Source organism: Callorhinus ursinus, unplaced genomic scaffold (genome assembly GCF_003265705.2).
Source record: "Callorhinus ursinus isolate GAN/ISIS: 27379988/994484 unplaced genomic scaffold, GSC_fseal_2.0 scaffold4, whole genome shotgun sequence".
NCBI lineage: Eukaryota > Metazoa > Chordata > Mammalia > Carnivora > Otariidae > Callorhinus > Callorhinus ursinus.
Window position 1 is genome coordinate 73,584,845 of NW_027397066.1, and position 16,338 is coordinate 73,601,182.

General features: G+C 32.9%; 1 protein-coding gene across 4 annotated transcripts in view; it reads left to right on the forward strand.

Moving 5' to 3' along the window:
- Positions 1-16,338, forward strand: part of CCSER1 (coiled-coil serine rich protein 1) — a 722,113-nt gene that overhangs the window by 229,443 nt on the left and 476,332 nt on the right. For all 4 annotated transcript variants that reach the window (XM_025873454.2, XM_073891963.1, XM_073891962.1 and 1 more), the window contains exon 4: positions 14,181-14,274. In XM_025873454.2, coding sequence (XP_025729239.1) covers positions 14,181-14,274 — 94 coding nt within the window. The remainder of the gene's footprint in view (positions 1-14,180; positions 14,275-16,338) is intronic.

Genomic DNA, 16,338 nt, shown 5'->3' on the forward strand with positions numbered 1-16,338 from the left:
TTGTTTTGCCTCTCAGAGTACATTTACATTCTTTGATTTTCATTACTATTCAAATTCATTATTCCACTGTTTTATTTTTGTAATTGCTTTTGAAATGTGTTCTTATTTTCTGAAAATATTTCAACTAATTCCAAATTTCTGTTACCTGCATCTAGCCATGGTCATTGTCCCTACCTTTAAAGCTTTTAGTTGACAACGATTTTCAGTGTCCATTTCCTAGGTGAGAAGTAGAGTTTCATTTATGATGGAGTGACCTTCTTAGGGACAGGCATCTAATAAAGAGCCAATTCATTCAAGAAGTATGAGGTATTGTGCCCTCTCTCCATGCTCCCCAAAAGTTTAAAGTCCAGTAGGCACAACAAATAATTCAAGAACTGATTGTGATGCAGTAAAATGTGGTAAAACAGAAGTAAGCCTAAATGATGTGAAAACACAAAGGAAGATGGTTAGCCTAGCCCAAACAGTAGGATGCTAGTGGCGGCCAGGACTGTTGGCCAAGCCCCAGCCAAAGCCTTCAAAGAATGCAGTAGGAGCAGAGGAACTAACAATGAAAAAACACATGCCTCCAATGGTGAAGGATTATTATATGAGGGCAGAGTAGCTGTAGCAGGATTGCAAGTCTGGGAAACCAATCTTATCCAGCCACCACTACACACTCATGTGGTGATTAGTATTTGGGATAATTAGGGCAGAAGGGAACAACCAGGTAGGACTTTTAACATTCGGAATTACTTTGGGTTATCATTTTAAGATACAAAATATTTTTTATTTCATTATTCTAAAACATTTTCCTCAAATTTATGAAGCACATTTGAAAAGTCTGAGTCTTAGAAACAGTGGTGCATTTTATAGGAAAATGATAAAAACAATAGCTTCATAAAAATACAAAGGCTGATTTCATATTTACTTTGCATTATGTATATATGTGTATTATATATAAAATGCAAATAAGTTAATATATAACTGTATCAAGTTTTTTGTTTGCTTTTTAATACTTTCACCCAAGGAATATCATGGTGTATATGGAATTAATAATGGTAATTTTATTTCACAAACATAATGATATTGTTGCCATGAAGCAAAAAAGAAATAAGAGGAAAATGTGCTTAATGAATGTATTTTGGGGTAATGATCATAAAAATAAATCTTAATCTGTAATTGTAAGAATGAAAGAAAAAATGAGTTGCCAGAGATAAAAAAAGGTTTATAGTAATATCGCAAAGCAACTATAATTACGTTTTAAAAAGTTAATTTGTTTAATTGATGTTTCTCTAAACCTGTATTTTTCTTTAATCTTCATTATTTATATATCTTCAGTCATTATACTATAAATTCCATTAATTTATACATTAACAAGTTGAATTGATTGGTTTGCATTGATGGGTTTCGAGTATTAAAGTAGGTTTTTGTTAATTATGCAGCTCTTTATTAAATTTCTTAAAAGTCTAGTTGTATGTAGTAAAAACTGATGTCAGTAGTTGGACAGATAAAATATTCCAATTTTCTCTTCAGTTTTAGAAGTGATTTAGATAATATAAAAATATTTACCTAAATTTTATATTGATCTAAGTAGAGGGATAAGTTACTTGAAAATCTTTATATTAAATCAGTAAGTTAGCAAACATGCCAAACTAAAGAAATGAACCAATTCTATTTTGGTGTGACTCTCATCTATGACAATTTTTTCTGATTTGCACCCTAATGATATTTTCTTGTTCTCTACATTTTAGATGCAACTAATATTGACATGTATTTGATATTTATGGATATGTTTATTTTATGAGTATAGATATTTTTATTATAGAGTATATGTCAGTATTGTGTGTTTTAAAATAATCCTTCCAATAAGAAATAGGACTATCTACCTTTATAGATCACTGTAGATATTTAAGCAGTTAAGACATTGCTCTGATGATAAAGCACTCTAAACTAGTTATAACCATATATTAATGTTGGTGAAATGTTTGTTTTTCTTTCTCTTGGATGATGTAACATTTTTATTTTAGTCATTGAAATACAGTCCTTTTCCTTACATAGCAATGTAAATTCAGTCTTTTTTTTTTAAAGATTTTATTTATTTGAGAGAGAGAGAATGAGAGACAGAGAACATGAGAGGGAGGAGGGTCAGAAGGAGAAGCAGACTCCCTGATGAGCAGGGAGCCTGATGCGGGGCTCGATCCCGGGACTCCAGGATCATGACCTGATCTGAAGGCAGTCGCTTAACCAACTGAGCCACCCAGGTGCCCCATAAATTCAATCTTTCAAATAGATAGGAAGTTCTAATTTTATGAGAAAAAAAAAGGTACTCTGCAATTGCTTATGGTATGCTACTTCTGCTTGTGAGGTTGCATTTCTTTGTATTTTAATACAAAGTACATTAATATGAAAATGATTCAGTAGGGGGAATAATTTGCTTCTCAACCAGCTCCAGTATGATACTTTTAGCAAATGAATTACAACGATTGTATAACTATGGATTTCTCATTAAGTCAAAAAATTTTCTAATTTATATATTATACTGTTCTAGTCAACAAGTTCAAAATTCAAGATAGTGTGTTATTTGCCCAGTACCTGACATATAGAAGGTTCTGAGTAAATATTAATTGATTGAATTAAATTATTAATATATGTGCTAAGTGCTGTAGGAGATACAAAAGGAGGACAATACATCATACTTTCAAAACGATATAAATAAGAATAATATTATAAGCTAAATGGGAAGAATTAATGTTGGTAATTTTTTAAGTTTTTATTTAAATTCCAGTTAGATAACATACAGTGTAATACTAATTTCAGGTGTACAATGTAGTTATTCAACACTTCTATACAACACCTGCTGTTTATCACAACAAGTGCACTCCTTAATCCCCATCCTAATATTAGTTTTTTTTTTAGCTAACAAATTAATATTAAGCACATGAAGATGAGGGAATTTTTATAAAGGGAATGGAATATTAATTCGACCTTGGTGGAAATGTAAATAAAAAAGACATTTCGTTCAATTTGCAACTGTGAAAAAGAAATAAAATGTCAAGCAAAATTTGAAAGGTTAGACTTTTTTTTAACATGTTCAAACAGCATAGTGAAGGATCATTTGTATGGGAAAGGAATTACAGATAGAGAAAGTAGATTATCAGGGATGATTTGTTCTCATTTTAAAGGAAAGTGAATTGTGGCCCAAAGAGATTAAGCTGTTGAGAGTCCATAGAACTTAGGAAAAAATGGGAATATAACTGTTGGGAAAGTTTCAAGGAAACCAGTCTAGACCTCTTTTTCAAAACTATAAATGCTCACTTATGTCCAAACGTCTAGGAAAATGCTAGTAGCCTTAAACAAACAAACAAACAAACAAACAGTTCTTGGTATTTGAGAGGATTTCTTTTAATAGCTACCAAGACCACACACACACACACACGCACACACACACTCATTTACATCATTTGAAGAGAAACATAGTGGAGAAACTTACTCTTCAGACAAGCATGTTTAAATCTTGGTTCTGCAACTTTAGTGTTATGGTCTCAGGCAAGTCATTTAATTCTTCTAACGCTTTTCTATGGAAATTGCGGTGTATATCTCATGGTTAAGAATGAGAGATATTCTCAGAATTATATTAAAGCACCAGTAGTTGTGATAAGCATTCTGAATGTCTCAGAACGTAGTTAACAAAAAAGAAATGCTATTACATAGGGTGAATGGGTGATGAAGGTGAAATGAGAAAATCATAAAAATGGATTCTTCTCTTATAAAATAAATATAGATAAAATAAATCTTCTGGCACTAATTTTGATAAATTTTAAACATTAATACTGCATTATATACAATTGTATTAAGTCATTAATGATCTTTATGTTCAAGACATTTGATATATTATTACTTTATTATTTGTGTCTTCACCTAGATTTAAGCTTTACATCTGTAAATCAATGCATGCCTTTTTGACTGTTAGGACCCATTAGAAAATATTTTCTCACAATGAATTCTTGGCAGAGTGGTCAGGATGATTTTCCTAATATCTATATTTAAGTGTGTCACTCTCCAGAGATGTCTAAATTCCTTACTTGCCTGAAAGGTATTAACAAATGACCCAGACTGCCTTGCTTTTCTAATCTGTTGTGTCTGCCCCCCCACACCCCCCAGCACCTCTCTTCTGAACTCAAACCATTCTAGCCTTCTCTCTGCCTTGCATACCAGCTCACATCCACTTTAGATGACTTGCATATATTGTTTCTTCTGTTGGGAATGCTTTTCCCTCTGAATTTTCGTATGGTTGCTTATTATTCATGACTCAGCCGTAATGACACCCTTAGAAAGGCCTTCCTTGCCCACCTCATGTAAAGTAGCTGCCTCCTATAACCAGTGAATATTATATTAATCTTTTTTAAAAATAATATTTATCAGTAGCTGAAAATATCTTATATATTTGTTTGCATATTTATTATCTAGTTTAGGAAATTTCCTCTCATTCATTGTTCAGGATTTAGTACACTTGGTAAGCCTTCAATAAATATTGTTGAATAAGGGGCGCCTGGGTGGCTTAGTCATTAAGTGTCTGCCTTCGGCTCAGGTCATGGTCCTAGGGTCTTGGGATCGAGCCCCGCATCGGACTCCCTGCTCCGCTGGAAGCCTGCTTCTCCCTCTCCCACTCCCCCTACTTGTGTTCCCTCTCTCGCTGTCTCTGTCAAAATAAATATATAAAATCTTAAAAAAATAAATATTGTTGAATAAGGGAATAAATTAATTTTTTTTAAAGATTTTATTTGACAGGGATAGACACAGCGAGAGAGGGAGAACAAGCAGGGGGAGTGCGAGAGAGAGAAACAGGCTTCCCGCCGAGCAGGGAGTCCGATGCGAGGCTCGATCCCAGGACCCTGGGACCATGACCTGAGCCGAAGGCAAACGCTTAATGACTGAGCCACCAATGTACCCCGGGAATAAATTAATTTTTGTTACTAGAATTATGAGTCCAAAATGGAAAGTTTGGGGATAAGTAGAAGAAAATAACCAATAAGTCTTTAACTGTATATACTGTATTTGTGAGTTACTAGTTTAGTATTAAAAAGTAAACATTGATAAAAAAATCCTCACAATGATACTTTTCCACCTAGAAATATGGCTCTAGAATCTGACTAAGAAAAAAATATGTGACATGTTTCTTTGTTGTATTTAGACTTAACAGTTGAAGACTAAATTAGATCACTAGCCATGTACAATGGAAACATCGCATATGTGCAGTGAAGAATTGAGCCTTGCCTAAAAAGAAGTCTGGCCTTTGTCCTCAGCTTGGGAGAGGTAGCCTATATCATACCTCATAGTATTGTGGGGAGCTGGTCACACTGGATCTTAAATGGGGCTGGATATACCTGGCAATCTTAGGGTGAGGCTGGCCATACTAGAAAGACTTATCATATGATTTAGGGTAGAAACTTCAGGTCATTAGATATCAGATAATCTGGAGGATAGTTCAACTATGTACTCAGTCAATTAATCATCTATGTGATGAAGTCCATTAGAAATTCTGGACACTGAAACTCATGTGAGCTTCCCTTGTTGGCAATACTCCCTGTGTATTGTCACATATCAATACTGGGAGAGTAATACTTCATGTGTACGAGAGAAGCTTTGCATTTGGAACCCTCCCAGACTCTATGCACCTCTTCCTTTGGCTGATTTTTGACCTGTACTCTTTCCCTGTAATAAATCCTAACTGTGAAGATAGCTTTAAGTGAATTCTCTGAGTCTTTCCAGTGAATTACTGTGCTTGAGGGTGTTTGGGAAACATTCCAATCTTTCTATTGTTGTCAGAAGTTTTGGGGACTGTGCCCACAGACTTTGCAGTTTGGCTAACTTTGCATAGTATATCAACATAGGAAAGAAGCTCATAGTTGTCTTATAGGTTTTAACACTTTATATTTGTATGGAATTACAGAGAATAACTATTCTAATAATTCATTTCATGGAAGGGCATCAAGGAGGTTGTGATTTGCTTCAGTTCACAGAGCTGGTTTGGTGGCTGGGTCAGGGTTCGAGATCAGGTTTATTGACCCAGTCTCTTGCATTTCCCACTGTACTGTGTTATTTAACACAAGTTTGACACAATAAGTATCATTGAATATATTTGATTCCTATTTTATAAATAAAATTATGATAATTTATGAATCAGTAAAATATTTATCAATTTCATAGTATCTTGTATACATATATAAAAATAAACCTGGAATAAAACCTAAGGCTTAATTATAGAAAAAAACTATGCCTAAAGTTACCCATTTTGCACTAGAACAGCTATCTTCATTTTTCTCTATGGTTAGTGGTTTAACAAGCTTTCAGCTAGTCAACATATGGTACATCATTATTTTTGATGTAGTGTTAGAATTTCAAATATTCTAATTGTTAGATTGTTCTTTTTCACATTACCATGTTCATCTCTAGCCAGTTACACATGGTGTAACTGTAGTATTTTATTGAACAAATGTTGCTTTTGTTGGGGATAAAACTATTTGATAAAGATTATTTTATTGTGTTGCTTCTTTGACAATGGCACAAAATGATACAGTCAGGTTTAGAATCAAGGAGATGGTATCAGTGACATTTGGTTCTACTTTGTCATGAAAATAGATACCATGTTTTCTTTTCCTTATTTTAAATGATGCTAAGAAAAAATAAGCATTTTAAATTGTTAAATTTAAAATTTTTAAATTGAGTATAGTTGATATACAATGTTGCGTTAGTCTCAGGTGTACAACATAGTGATTCAAATTCTCTTTGCATTATGCTGCTCTCACCATAAGTGTAGCCACTATCCATCCCCATACAGTGGTATTACAGTGCCATTGACTATATTCCCTATGCTGTACCTTTTATTCCTGTGACTTATTCATTCTATAACTGGAAGCCTGTATCTCCCACTCCCCTTTCCTCTGGCAACCATCAGCTTGTTCTTTGTAAAAATATGCATTTTTAAATTAACAGCAATTATTACATTTTAATTTTTATTTATGAAGTTTGCTAATTATGTAATATATTCACACTTGCTGGTTTCCTATTTTTATTACTTAATAATAAAATTAACTTTATTTCCTTGTATAGATTAAAATTAAAATGTTCACAGTTTATTTTAAATTTTGTGTGAATTCAGATATTGGTTTAAGATCCATAAAATTTGGGGCACCTGGGTGGCTCAGTCATTAGGTATCTGCCTTTGGCTCAGGTCATGATCCCAGGGTCCTGGGCTCGAGCCCCGCATTGGGCCCCCTGCTTGGCGGGAAGTCTGCTTCTCCCTCTCCCACTCCCCCTGCTCGTGTTCCCTCTCTTGCTGTGTCTCTCTCTGTCAAATAAATAAAATCTTTAAAAAAAAATCCATAAAATTTGTGGTTAGTTGAATCCATATAAATGTTAACTTTCCTAAAAAATATTGAAATATGAAATATTAAAACATGATATTTGTTTTGTTATTTTAGTATTTACAGAACTGTTTATCTTTTATTATTATAAAGGGACAAATTAGCAACTCTGGGCATAGCTTTAAGAATCTCATTTTGCTAAATATTTCATATTTAAATACAAAGAGACATGATAATTTTTTAATTTAAATTTGATTAATTAACATACAGTGTATTATTAGTTTCAGAGGTAGAGTTCAGTGATTCATCAGTCTTATATAACACCCAGTGCTCATTACATCATGTGCCCTCCTAATGTTCATCGCCCATTTACCCCATTCCTCACTCCTTTCCCTCCAACAACCCTCAGTTTGTTTCCTATGATTAAGAGTCTCTTACGTTTAAGGGCAATGTGGACGATTTAATACAATTAAAAATGTATGGACTTTTGCCCCAGAAAAAAAAAAAAAAGAGTCTCTTACGTTTTATTTCCCTCTCTGATTTCGTCTTGTTTTATTTTTAACTCCCTTCCCCTATTATCCTCTGTTTTGTTTTTTAAATTCCACATGAGTGAGATCATCTGATAACTGTCTTTCTCTAATTGACTTATTTTGCTTAGCGTAATACCCTCTAGTTCCATCCATATCATTGCAAATGGCAAGATTTCATTTTTGATGGCTGAGTAGTATTCCATTGTATATATGTATGTATATGTGTATGTATATGTATATGTATAAAACATATATATATACCGCATCTTCTTTATCCGTTCGTCTGCTGTTGGACATCTGGGTTCTTTCCATAGTTTGACTATTGTGGACATTGCTGCTATAAATATTGAGGTGCAGGTGCCCCTTTGGATCACAGCATTTGTATCTTTGGGGTAAATACCAAGTAGTGCAATTGCTGGGTTGTAGGGTAGCTCTATTTTCAACTTTTTGAGGAACCTCCAAATTGTTTTCCAGAGTGGCTGCACCAACTTGCATTCCCACCAACAGGAGACACATGATAATTAAACACAATATTCTCCTTTGCACATATTTATAATGACAATATATTATTTTAATGAAAAACATAAGATCATCATTCATATTTGCAAAATGTATGTTTTTGGACTTGTGGGAAGTCTTATGAATAAGGGGTGATAGAACTAAGACATATTTCTGAAAATATTTATTAAAAATATATTTTGAGCTACATAAATCCATACAGTAAATCAGTACCTAGCAAAGAGCAAGCTGTGTTTGGAAATGTTTCACAGCTGCCATGTTGAAAGGTGAAGGTAATTCTATCATAATGATTAGAGTATTGGAAAACGATACATATATCCTAGCCGCCCCTGATTATAATGTAGAATGACTAAAAGAAGAATGCAGACCAGATTGACTATCTCCTATTAATTTGAATAGTATCTCTTCACTTTTAGATCATGTAATGATCAGAGCATTTCTACTATGTTAATTACATATTTCATAAACAACTATGTAAGTCCAGATAGGATGCCATATGTCGCCTTTTGGATAATCCTTTGACTAAAGTAGAGCAGTATAAATATACAATTAATAACATCTTTGTAATCTCAGAATTAAAGAATGTTTTAATAATTTAATAATCTCCTTTGATAGAATTCTTTCTTTTGAAAGCAATGCTTCCTTGTATGGTGACATGTCTCCGCTTCCTTTATTTTTAGCAGGATCATAATTATTATCTTTATTGCAATAAAGAAGTAATGCTAAAAGGTTATTTTAGAATGGGTTTTATGGAATGGTTACATATTAATAGAATGATCAGAGCTTGTTTTTTCAACCTAGTAGCTTCAGAAATTCAATTTTACTATTTTAGCCAATAGCAACCAGGCTATGGAGAATTGCTCCACACTAACCAAATACAGGAGATTGATTTATTTAAAAAAATACTTTGTTTATATAAAACGGTATTTCTTTACTAGAATACAGTTATCTGTAAGGTCTGTGTAGAAAACATGCTCTGTTAGGTTCATTGTTATATCCCTAGGGTTTAGAAGATTAATTTTTGAATTATTACATTAATAACTTTTTAGTTTACTTTTAATGGGTCTAAGTCATTTGGGAGATTACATGAGTATTCAGTGTTACTGATAGATTTTTAAATGTCTACTTAGAGAATACTTAGTAGTAATTGTACTTGATTTAATATCCAATTTATTAATATTATGAATTTAGTAAATAGTATTTCATTACAATTAACCAATTCTTTTCAAAATATCCATACAAATGTCACATACCAATAAATTAGGATATGGATTAAATTAAATTTTCCATGGCTTTTAAACATTGGTTCAAATTTTATATAATCAAATTCTTCCTAAAGTATTATAACATGACAATTTGTCTTAAATGCTTTGGCCATTTTTAAAGAAAAAAATACACATATTACATTAATCCCACAGACTATCATATGCTTACCCTAAAACTGGTTAATAATATGGTGATACTAGGAATTTACATTTCTTTTTATCTTTATTCTTATTACACTTTGTTGACATGGAAATTTTCATATTTCCCTAGGATTTCAAAGATATCTGAAACTATTTCAAAGCTTTCTGAGATTTTCCTAAGATTTAATAACCATGCTAGAATTAAAAGAAAAGTCATCTCTTAAACATGCACATTCTGGGTTTTTAATTAGAAAATTTTTGTCTAGTCATTGGAATTTGCTATACATTCAGAGATCTTCAGTTTGAGGATACTGGCCATCAGGTTGGACTTTATTTTTACAATTAAAATCTACTTGTTATATGCCCTTATGCCTTTACTTATTTATTTAAGTTCAAGCCTAGCTTTTAATTTTGTGAAATACTGGTGTTTCCTCTCAAAATGGTTTATTTTTTTAAATCCAAATTGTGTTACAAAACAGTTTCCCTATTATTATGATATATAGGTCTGGTGTATGGACATTATTAAAAACTCATGCACTTTCGTTATTACATCTTTATTATGTAGAGCTATCCAACTTTTTATCTTCTAGGAGATGAGAGACTATTTCTGCTTAGTTACTACTTCTAGATATTCCACTAATTTATCAAATGTTTGAAACACACAGTTGTGCCCTGTTAGATACAGGGTATGATCATTAGTGTTAATTAACTGCTGGACTCCTTTTCCATTTGGTTATTATGTGTGACCCATCAGAACTGATCAATATTTTCTATTCCTGGTACAGAATTACTTTTGATGCTGCTACTTTGATGTTTACAGGTCTCTCCTTAAAACAAATGGAAAGACATATATGTCATCTTATTATAAACATACAGTTAGAAAAACAAAATATATTAACTATTTATTGGAAAACAATAGAAATTAAAGAAATTTTACCCTTTGTGGTTTTTTGTATGAGCACCTCTATTTTTTTGTTTAAAGTTTTTATTTAAATTCGTTAGTTAACATATGGTAATACTGGTTTCACTAGTAGAATTTAGTGATTCATCACTTACGAATGACACCCAGTATGAGCGCCTCTTCATATCCTTCACGTCAACATTTCTATTTGAGTACTATGAACTCTTAGCCTTCAGCAGACTCAAGCTGTTTAATCTAGCCATAATTTTTCTTTTTCGTGTTCATATATCAGAGATTAGCCAGGGAAAAGCCATTTAGGCTTCCTTAGCTTTTCAAAACTGCCTCTGACTTTTTTTTTTTTTTTTTAAGATGAAACTTGTTTTCTGGCAACAGAAGGATGACACAGAAACATTGTTTGTTTTCTTGCTTTTTTTCCCCTTTCCCCAAGGAACTCTGGTTCTTTTTTGTTGGTGGATATTGGGCAGGAAGTATCTGGATTGCCCTTACGTTCTGGCTGAGGCCAAAAGTACTGTTACTGCTACTGGTCTCTTTTAAGGAGAGATCTGGAAAAGATACTATTTTTAGGTTTATGAGTTCATATTGATTTTCTTTGTTGCTGCATCTTCTCCCCTTTTACTATGAGGTTTTACCAGATTCAAAGACCCCACTACACTAACAGGAAAGTGCTTTTTAAGCAAGATAACAAAACAATTAGAATTAGTAGATTTAAGAACAATTCATCTAGATTGGTGGTCAGTGGACCCATCCTAATCCAAATGTCAAAGGTCACCTGCAAAATGAGAATAAAATGGAAACAGTGCAGTAAGTTTTCCAAATTTAATTTGTTTAGTTTCTTGGTGTTACTTTCTTAAATTAAATGTAGGAGTATCAGTGGCAGGGTTTTTAAATATTTCCTTGTTAAAAAAATAAATCTTTTTTTGAATTTATTTTTTCAAGCTTTTTTGGATGTATTAATGTAAAAATTCAAAATTCAACCTTGAAAAGATCATGAATGCCTTTGGACCTCTGGAATTGTTAGAACCAGGAACCAGAAGTCCTGCTACTATGACATTTTATTTTTCAGGTAGACTTAGACTGGTCTTAACTATATGATGAAATCCAAGGCCTCAGTGACGATGTCATTTTACATCTTGTAATATCTATCACCAAACAGAAACTTGTCTCATTTGTGCAGAAGGGTTGTGATCAGCAAATTTGGTTAAGATGCCCATCTTGGATCATATACCAAAGACAGGGGGTTTGGCTCATGTAAGAACCTGGTACCTTCTTCTGATAGCATAGTAAGGTGGGTTGGGCAGTGTGGTTTCAAATAGAAGAGGGAAAACCATAGAATCCTACAATGAAAAAGATGTCCTTACTGGGCATGACAAAAAAAGATGATAGTCATCTTTCCGGTACTCATTTATTTCCTTTCTTCCTTTGTTCCAACCTTCATTGCTTTCTAAATGTTGTTGAGTGTATTAGTTTGCTGGGGCTAGCATAACAAAATACCACAGAGTAGGTGGCTTAAACAATAGAAATTTATTTTCTTATAGTTCCGGAAGCTGGAAGTCCAAGATCACAGTGTAGGCAGATTTGATTTCTCCTGAATCCTCTCTCTGTGGCTTGCAAATGGCTGCCTGCTTGCTGTGTCCTCACATCATTACCCCCCTGTCCATGTTGCTGGTGTCCTAGTATCCTCTTCTTAGAAGAACATTAGTATTGGATTGGGACCCACTCATGCAACTTTATTTAAATATAATTTCTTCCTTAAAGGACTTCTCTCCAGACACATCGCATTCTAAGGTACTGGGGGTTAGGACTTCAACATATGAATTTTGGATGAAAACAAGAATATAATATTGGCCAATGAAATTCTAAATATAAGACTAAAATTACTTAGACTAATTTAAAGCTGGATAAAATAGTACATTTTCACTATAAAACATTTTTTTTTAACCGAAGTATTCTTGACTTCCAGGTTAAGATTTTCTCATTTGGATAGCACTTAATAGACACTAATAATAGTGACTTTACCAAACCTCCCTTTTCTAAACTCTTTCTTTTCCACATTCAACTTGAATTATGCTTCTTTTCTTGCTTTAATATTCTATTTTGCATTTTCGAGGATGGCAGTTTATCTTTTGTTGCCTATATTTTATAACATCTTTTGATGCTATGTAAATATGCAACTTAGGCTATTCCTGCCACAGTGTATCATAAAACTGCCAGTAAACAGTTGATTTTTTTTATAGTTTAAATTACTAGTTACCTTATAATTAATTCAATGTAATATAATACAATGAGATAATGACTACTTGTAACTTTCATTAGTAGAAAGAATCCCTTAGACTTGGGGATATTTTTTACCTTTGAAACTATTGTGTTCTATTCACAGCTACCACATGATTTTAAAGTTTAGTAATGTTTAATTCTATTTTTTTTACAGTGAGAATAATTTATTTAAAAGTCACAGTGTCCTTTCTTTTTTTTCCCCCACAGTGTCCTTACTTTCAATTCCTAGAACTAAGGTGTTCAGTTTCCAATTGACAATATCACTGGGCTTTTTAAAATGAATATTTAGTTCTGTAAACATAAATAATTATGGTAACATTCACATCAATAGGGTAAGTGGTCTAAGATACAGTGTCATTTACTACATGCAGCATCATGTACATGTAGCATCATGTACAAAAATGTACTTCTGTTATTTCAATCTAGTCTCTAAATGTTAAATTATTGCTTTTTCTTAATATAGTTACCACCCTATCTATATACACAAATACACAAATTAGGACCTTATTCCTCCTTCAAGAATTCCTACCTCTGCACATCACTGTTTCCCCTCAAGACTTCTCAATATAACCTTCTGGTTTATTTTGCTATTTGCTCTCTGAAAGAAGGAAGGGAAGGGGAGGGGAGGGGAGGGAAGGGAGGGAAGGGGAGGGAAGGGAAGGGAAGGGAAGGGAAAAATGTAATCTAGCTCTGATGTTTATGGCATCATGAAAGTCAATAATTAATTTTTAATCTAATTGATGCTTATTTCTTCTGTTCATCCTTCCTAATCTTAAACATTGGGAAATGTTTAACTGGATATTCGCTTAATATCTCACAGTTGGCACTGTATACAAAATTTGTTTGAGAATTCATTAAATGTGTCAGAAGAAAGTTGTCAGATTTGAAAGATAAATATAAAAAAAAATAAGGTTTCAGTTCACAGACTTCTGTAAACTTGAAAAAACCTTTATATCCTCTTTAGCAGTTTTAGTGGAAGTTAAGATTTTTATAATAATTCTTGTAATATTTTATTGGACAGATAATGTTAAAGCCCATGGGATGGTCAAATAATTTCTGGGATTCAGCTAAAACTTTTCATTTCTAATTTTGAGTTCTTTTTTTGCTTCATGGCATCTGTATGTAGATATTTCCTCAATTTTCTCAGTGGTTTGGTCTCTAACTATTGATTTTGCTTTTCCTTTAGGATGTTTTGAATAATTTGGGATCTTGTGAACTGGATGAAGATGATCTAATGCTTGATCTAGAGTTTTTGGAGGAACAGAATCTTCATCCTTCGGGCAAGTGTTAAATAAATGCACGACATCATACAACTCTGATCCTAATCATTTAGCTTTCATTGATAAACTTTATATTGTTTAAGATGCATTCAGTCTTTTCCATCTCCAGTTTGTAGCTAGGTACCATTGACACATGATTCTGGTGATCTTAAAATCTAATATGGAAATATAAATCCAGTTGGAAGACAATTATAAAATAGGGAAAAATTAACCTATAAAGGCATTTCAAAGAAGGAAATTGTAATTTAACACATAGTGGAAAAGTTAATATTTCTCTTTTTGAGAGAAGAAAAAAACCATTACAATGCCATTTTTCATTTATTTTATATAACCAAGTGGAGGTTTTGTATATCAAGGTATACTCTTAAAAATCTTAACTGCTTCAATAATAGCCGCATAGGTTAATGTTAATGCAATAAGGTTGACCTCCCTCAAAATTAATAATTGCCAATAACAACCACAAACACATACTCGTGAACACATAAACACATAGTTATAGTATGAGATAAGTAAATTCTTGTTGAATGAATGAAGAAGGGAGCCCATTATATTTGTAATAGTTTAAATTTATATTAAAGGATACATTGTCATATCATCAAATACCAAAATTACTCCTGTTAAAGTAGGTTATAGGGATTAATTATTTATTCATATTTAGATATTTGGGTACAAAGACAAGCTGTTGCTTACTTTTTTTTTTCTTATATGTACATCTTTAATAGTCATTTTCAAATTAAAGTAGAAATAATATGAAGGTGCCTGGGTGTCTCAGTTGGTTAAGTGTCCAACTCTTGATTTTGGCTCTGGTCATGATCTCAGGGTCGTGGGGTCAAGCCTCACATCGGGCTCCATGCTGGGTGTGGAGCCTGCTTAAGATTCTGTCTCCTTCTCCCTCTGCCTCTCCCCCCCATCACTCTCTTTCTCTCCATTTCCTTCTTTCTCTCAAAAAATACTAAACTGGAGCTTTAAAATCTTGGTCTTGGGGCGCCCAGGTGGCCCAGTCATTAAGTGTCTGCCTTCGGCTCAGGTCATGATCCCAGGATCCTGGGATAGAGTCCTCCATCGGGCTCCCTGTTCAGCGGGAAGCCTGCTTCTCCCTCTCACACTCCCCCCCTCCCGCTTGTGTTCCCTCTCTCACTGTCAAATAAATAAATAAAATCTTAAAAAAAAATCTTGGTCTTACTGCATATATTTGAGAAAATCAACCTGTTGGATTTTAGCATCCATATTTTTAACTTTTAAGAATTAGACATAATCTCTAAGGTTATGTCCAGTTCCAATATTTTATAATGATTTTTTGTTCATGCAGTATTTTTATGTTATAGATAATGTCACATTAAAAATTGTGAAAGAAGGCCATGTTTATATTTTACATTTTACAATGTTTATATTTTACTACTCTATATTGTAGGCTAATATCCAAAGAAGCTACTTGAAAGTTTTTCTGGTTGAATACAAATTTAGGACAATCATTTTTTAAAACATTCTTGCTGCAGTTGATTTGACAGATAGTGTTTTAAAAATGCAGATTTTTTTCTCACCTTTATAGAGATATATTATACAATTTTATCATTCATGTGTATTTATCTTAGAAGAATTACATATAGTGAGAATGTACACCCTTTTGGAGGGAAATTGTCAATATTTAGCAAAGCTATACATGCATTTACCTTTAGATTGAAATATCCAACGTCTAGAAATTTAATCCTAAATACTGGAGGCATACATTATTTTGTATAGCTGCTTTGTATAGGGTGTGTTGTTGATGGAGAACTTTGCAATTTTGGTTTAGACTGGCAATATGTAAATCCACTAATCACTGACATCACTAAAATTGTAACAACTAAACATTTTTTCCCTCTTAATGCAATGCCCAGAGAAGTACACAGCACCACCACTCCTACTTACAAGTACTTAAATTTATTCAATTCTCTTGATTAAATTGTGATTTTACAGGAAATACTGGGATGAGGAGAGAGGGAATCCAGCAACCAAATAAGAATGTGAGGAGTTTTACAGGATAACAGTCTGGTTCCTTAAACAAGTAATTGACATGATAAAGAG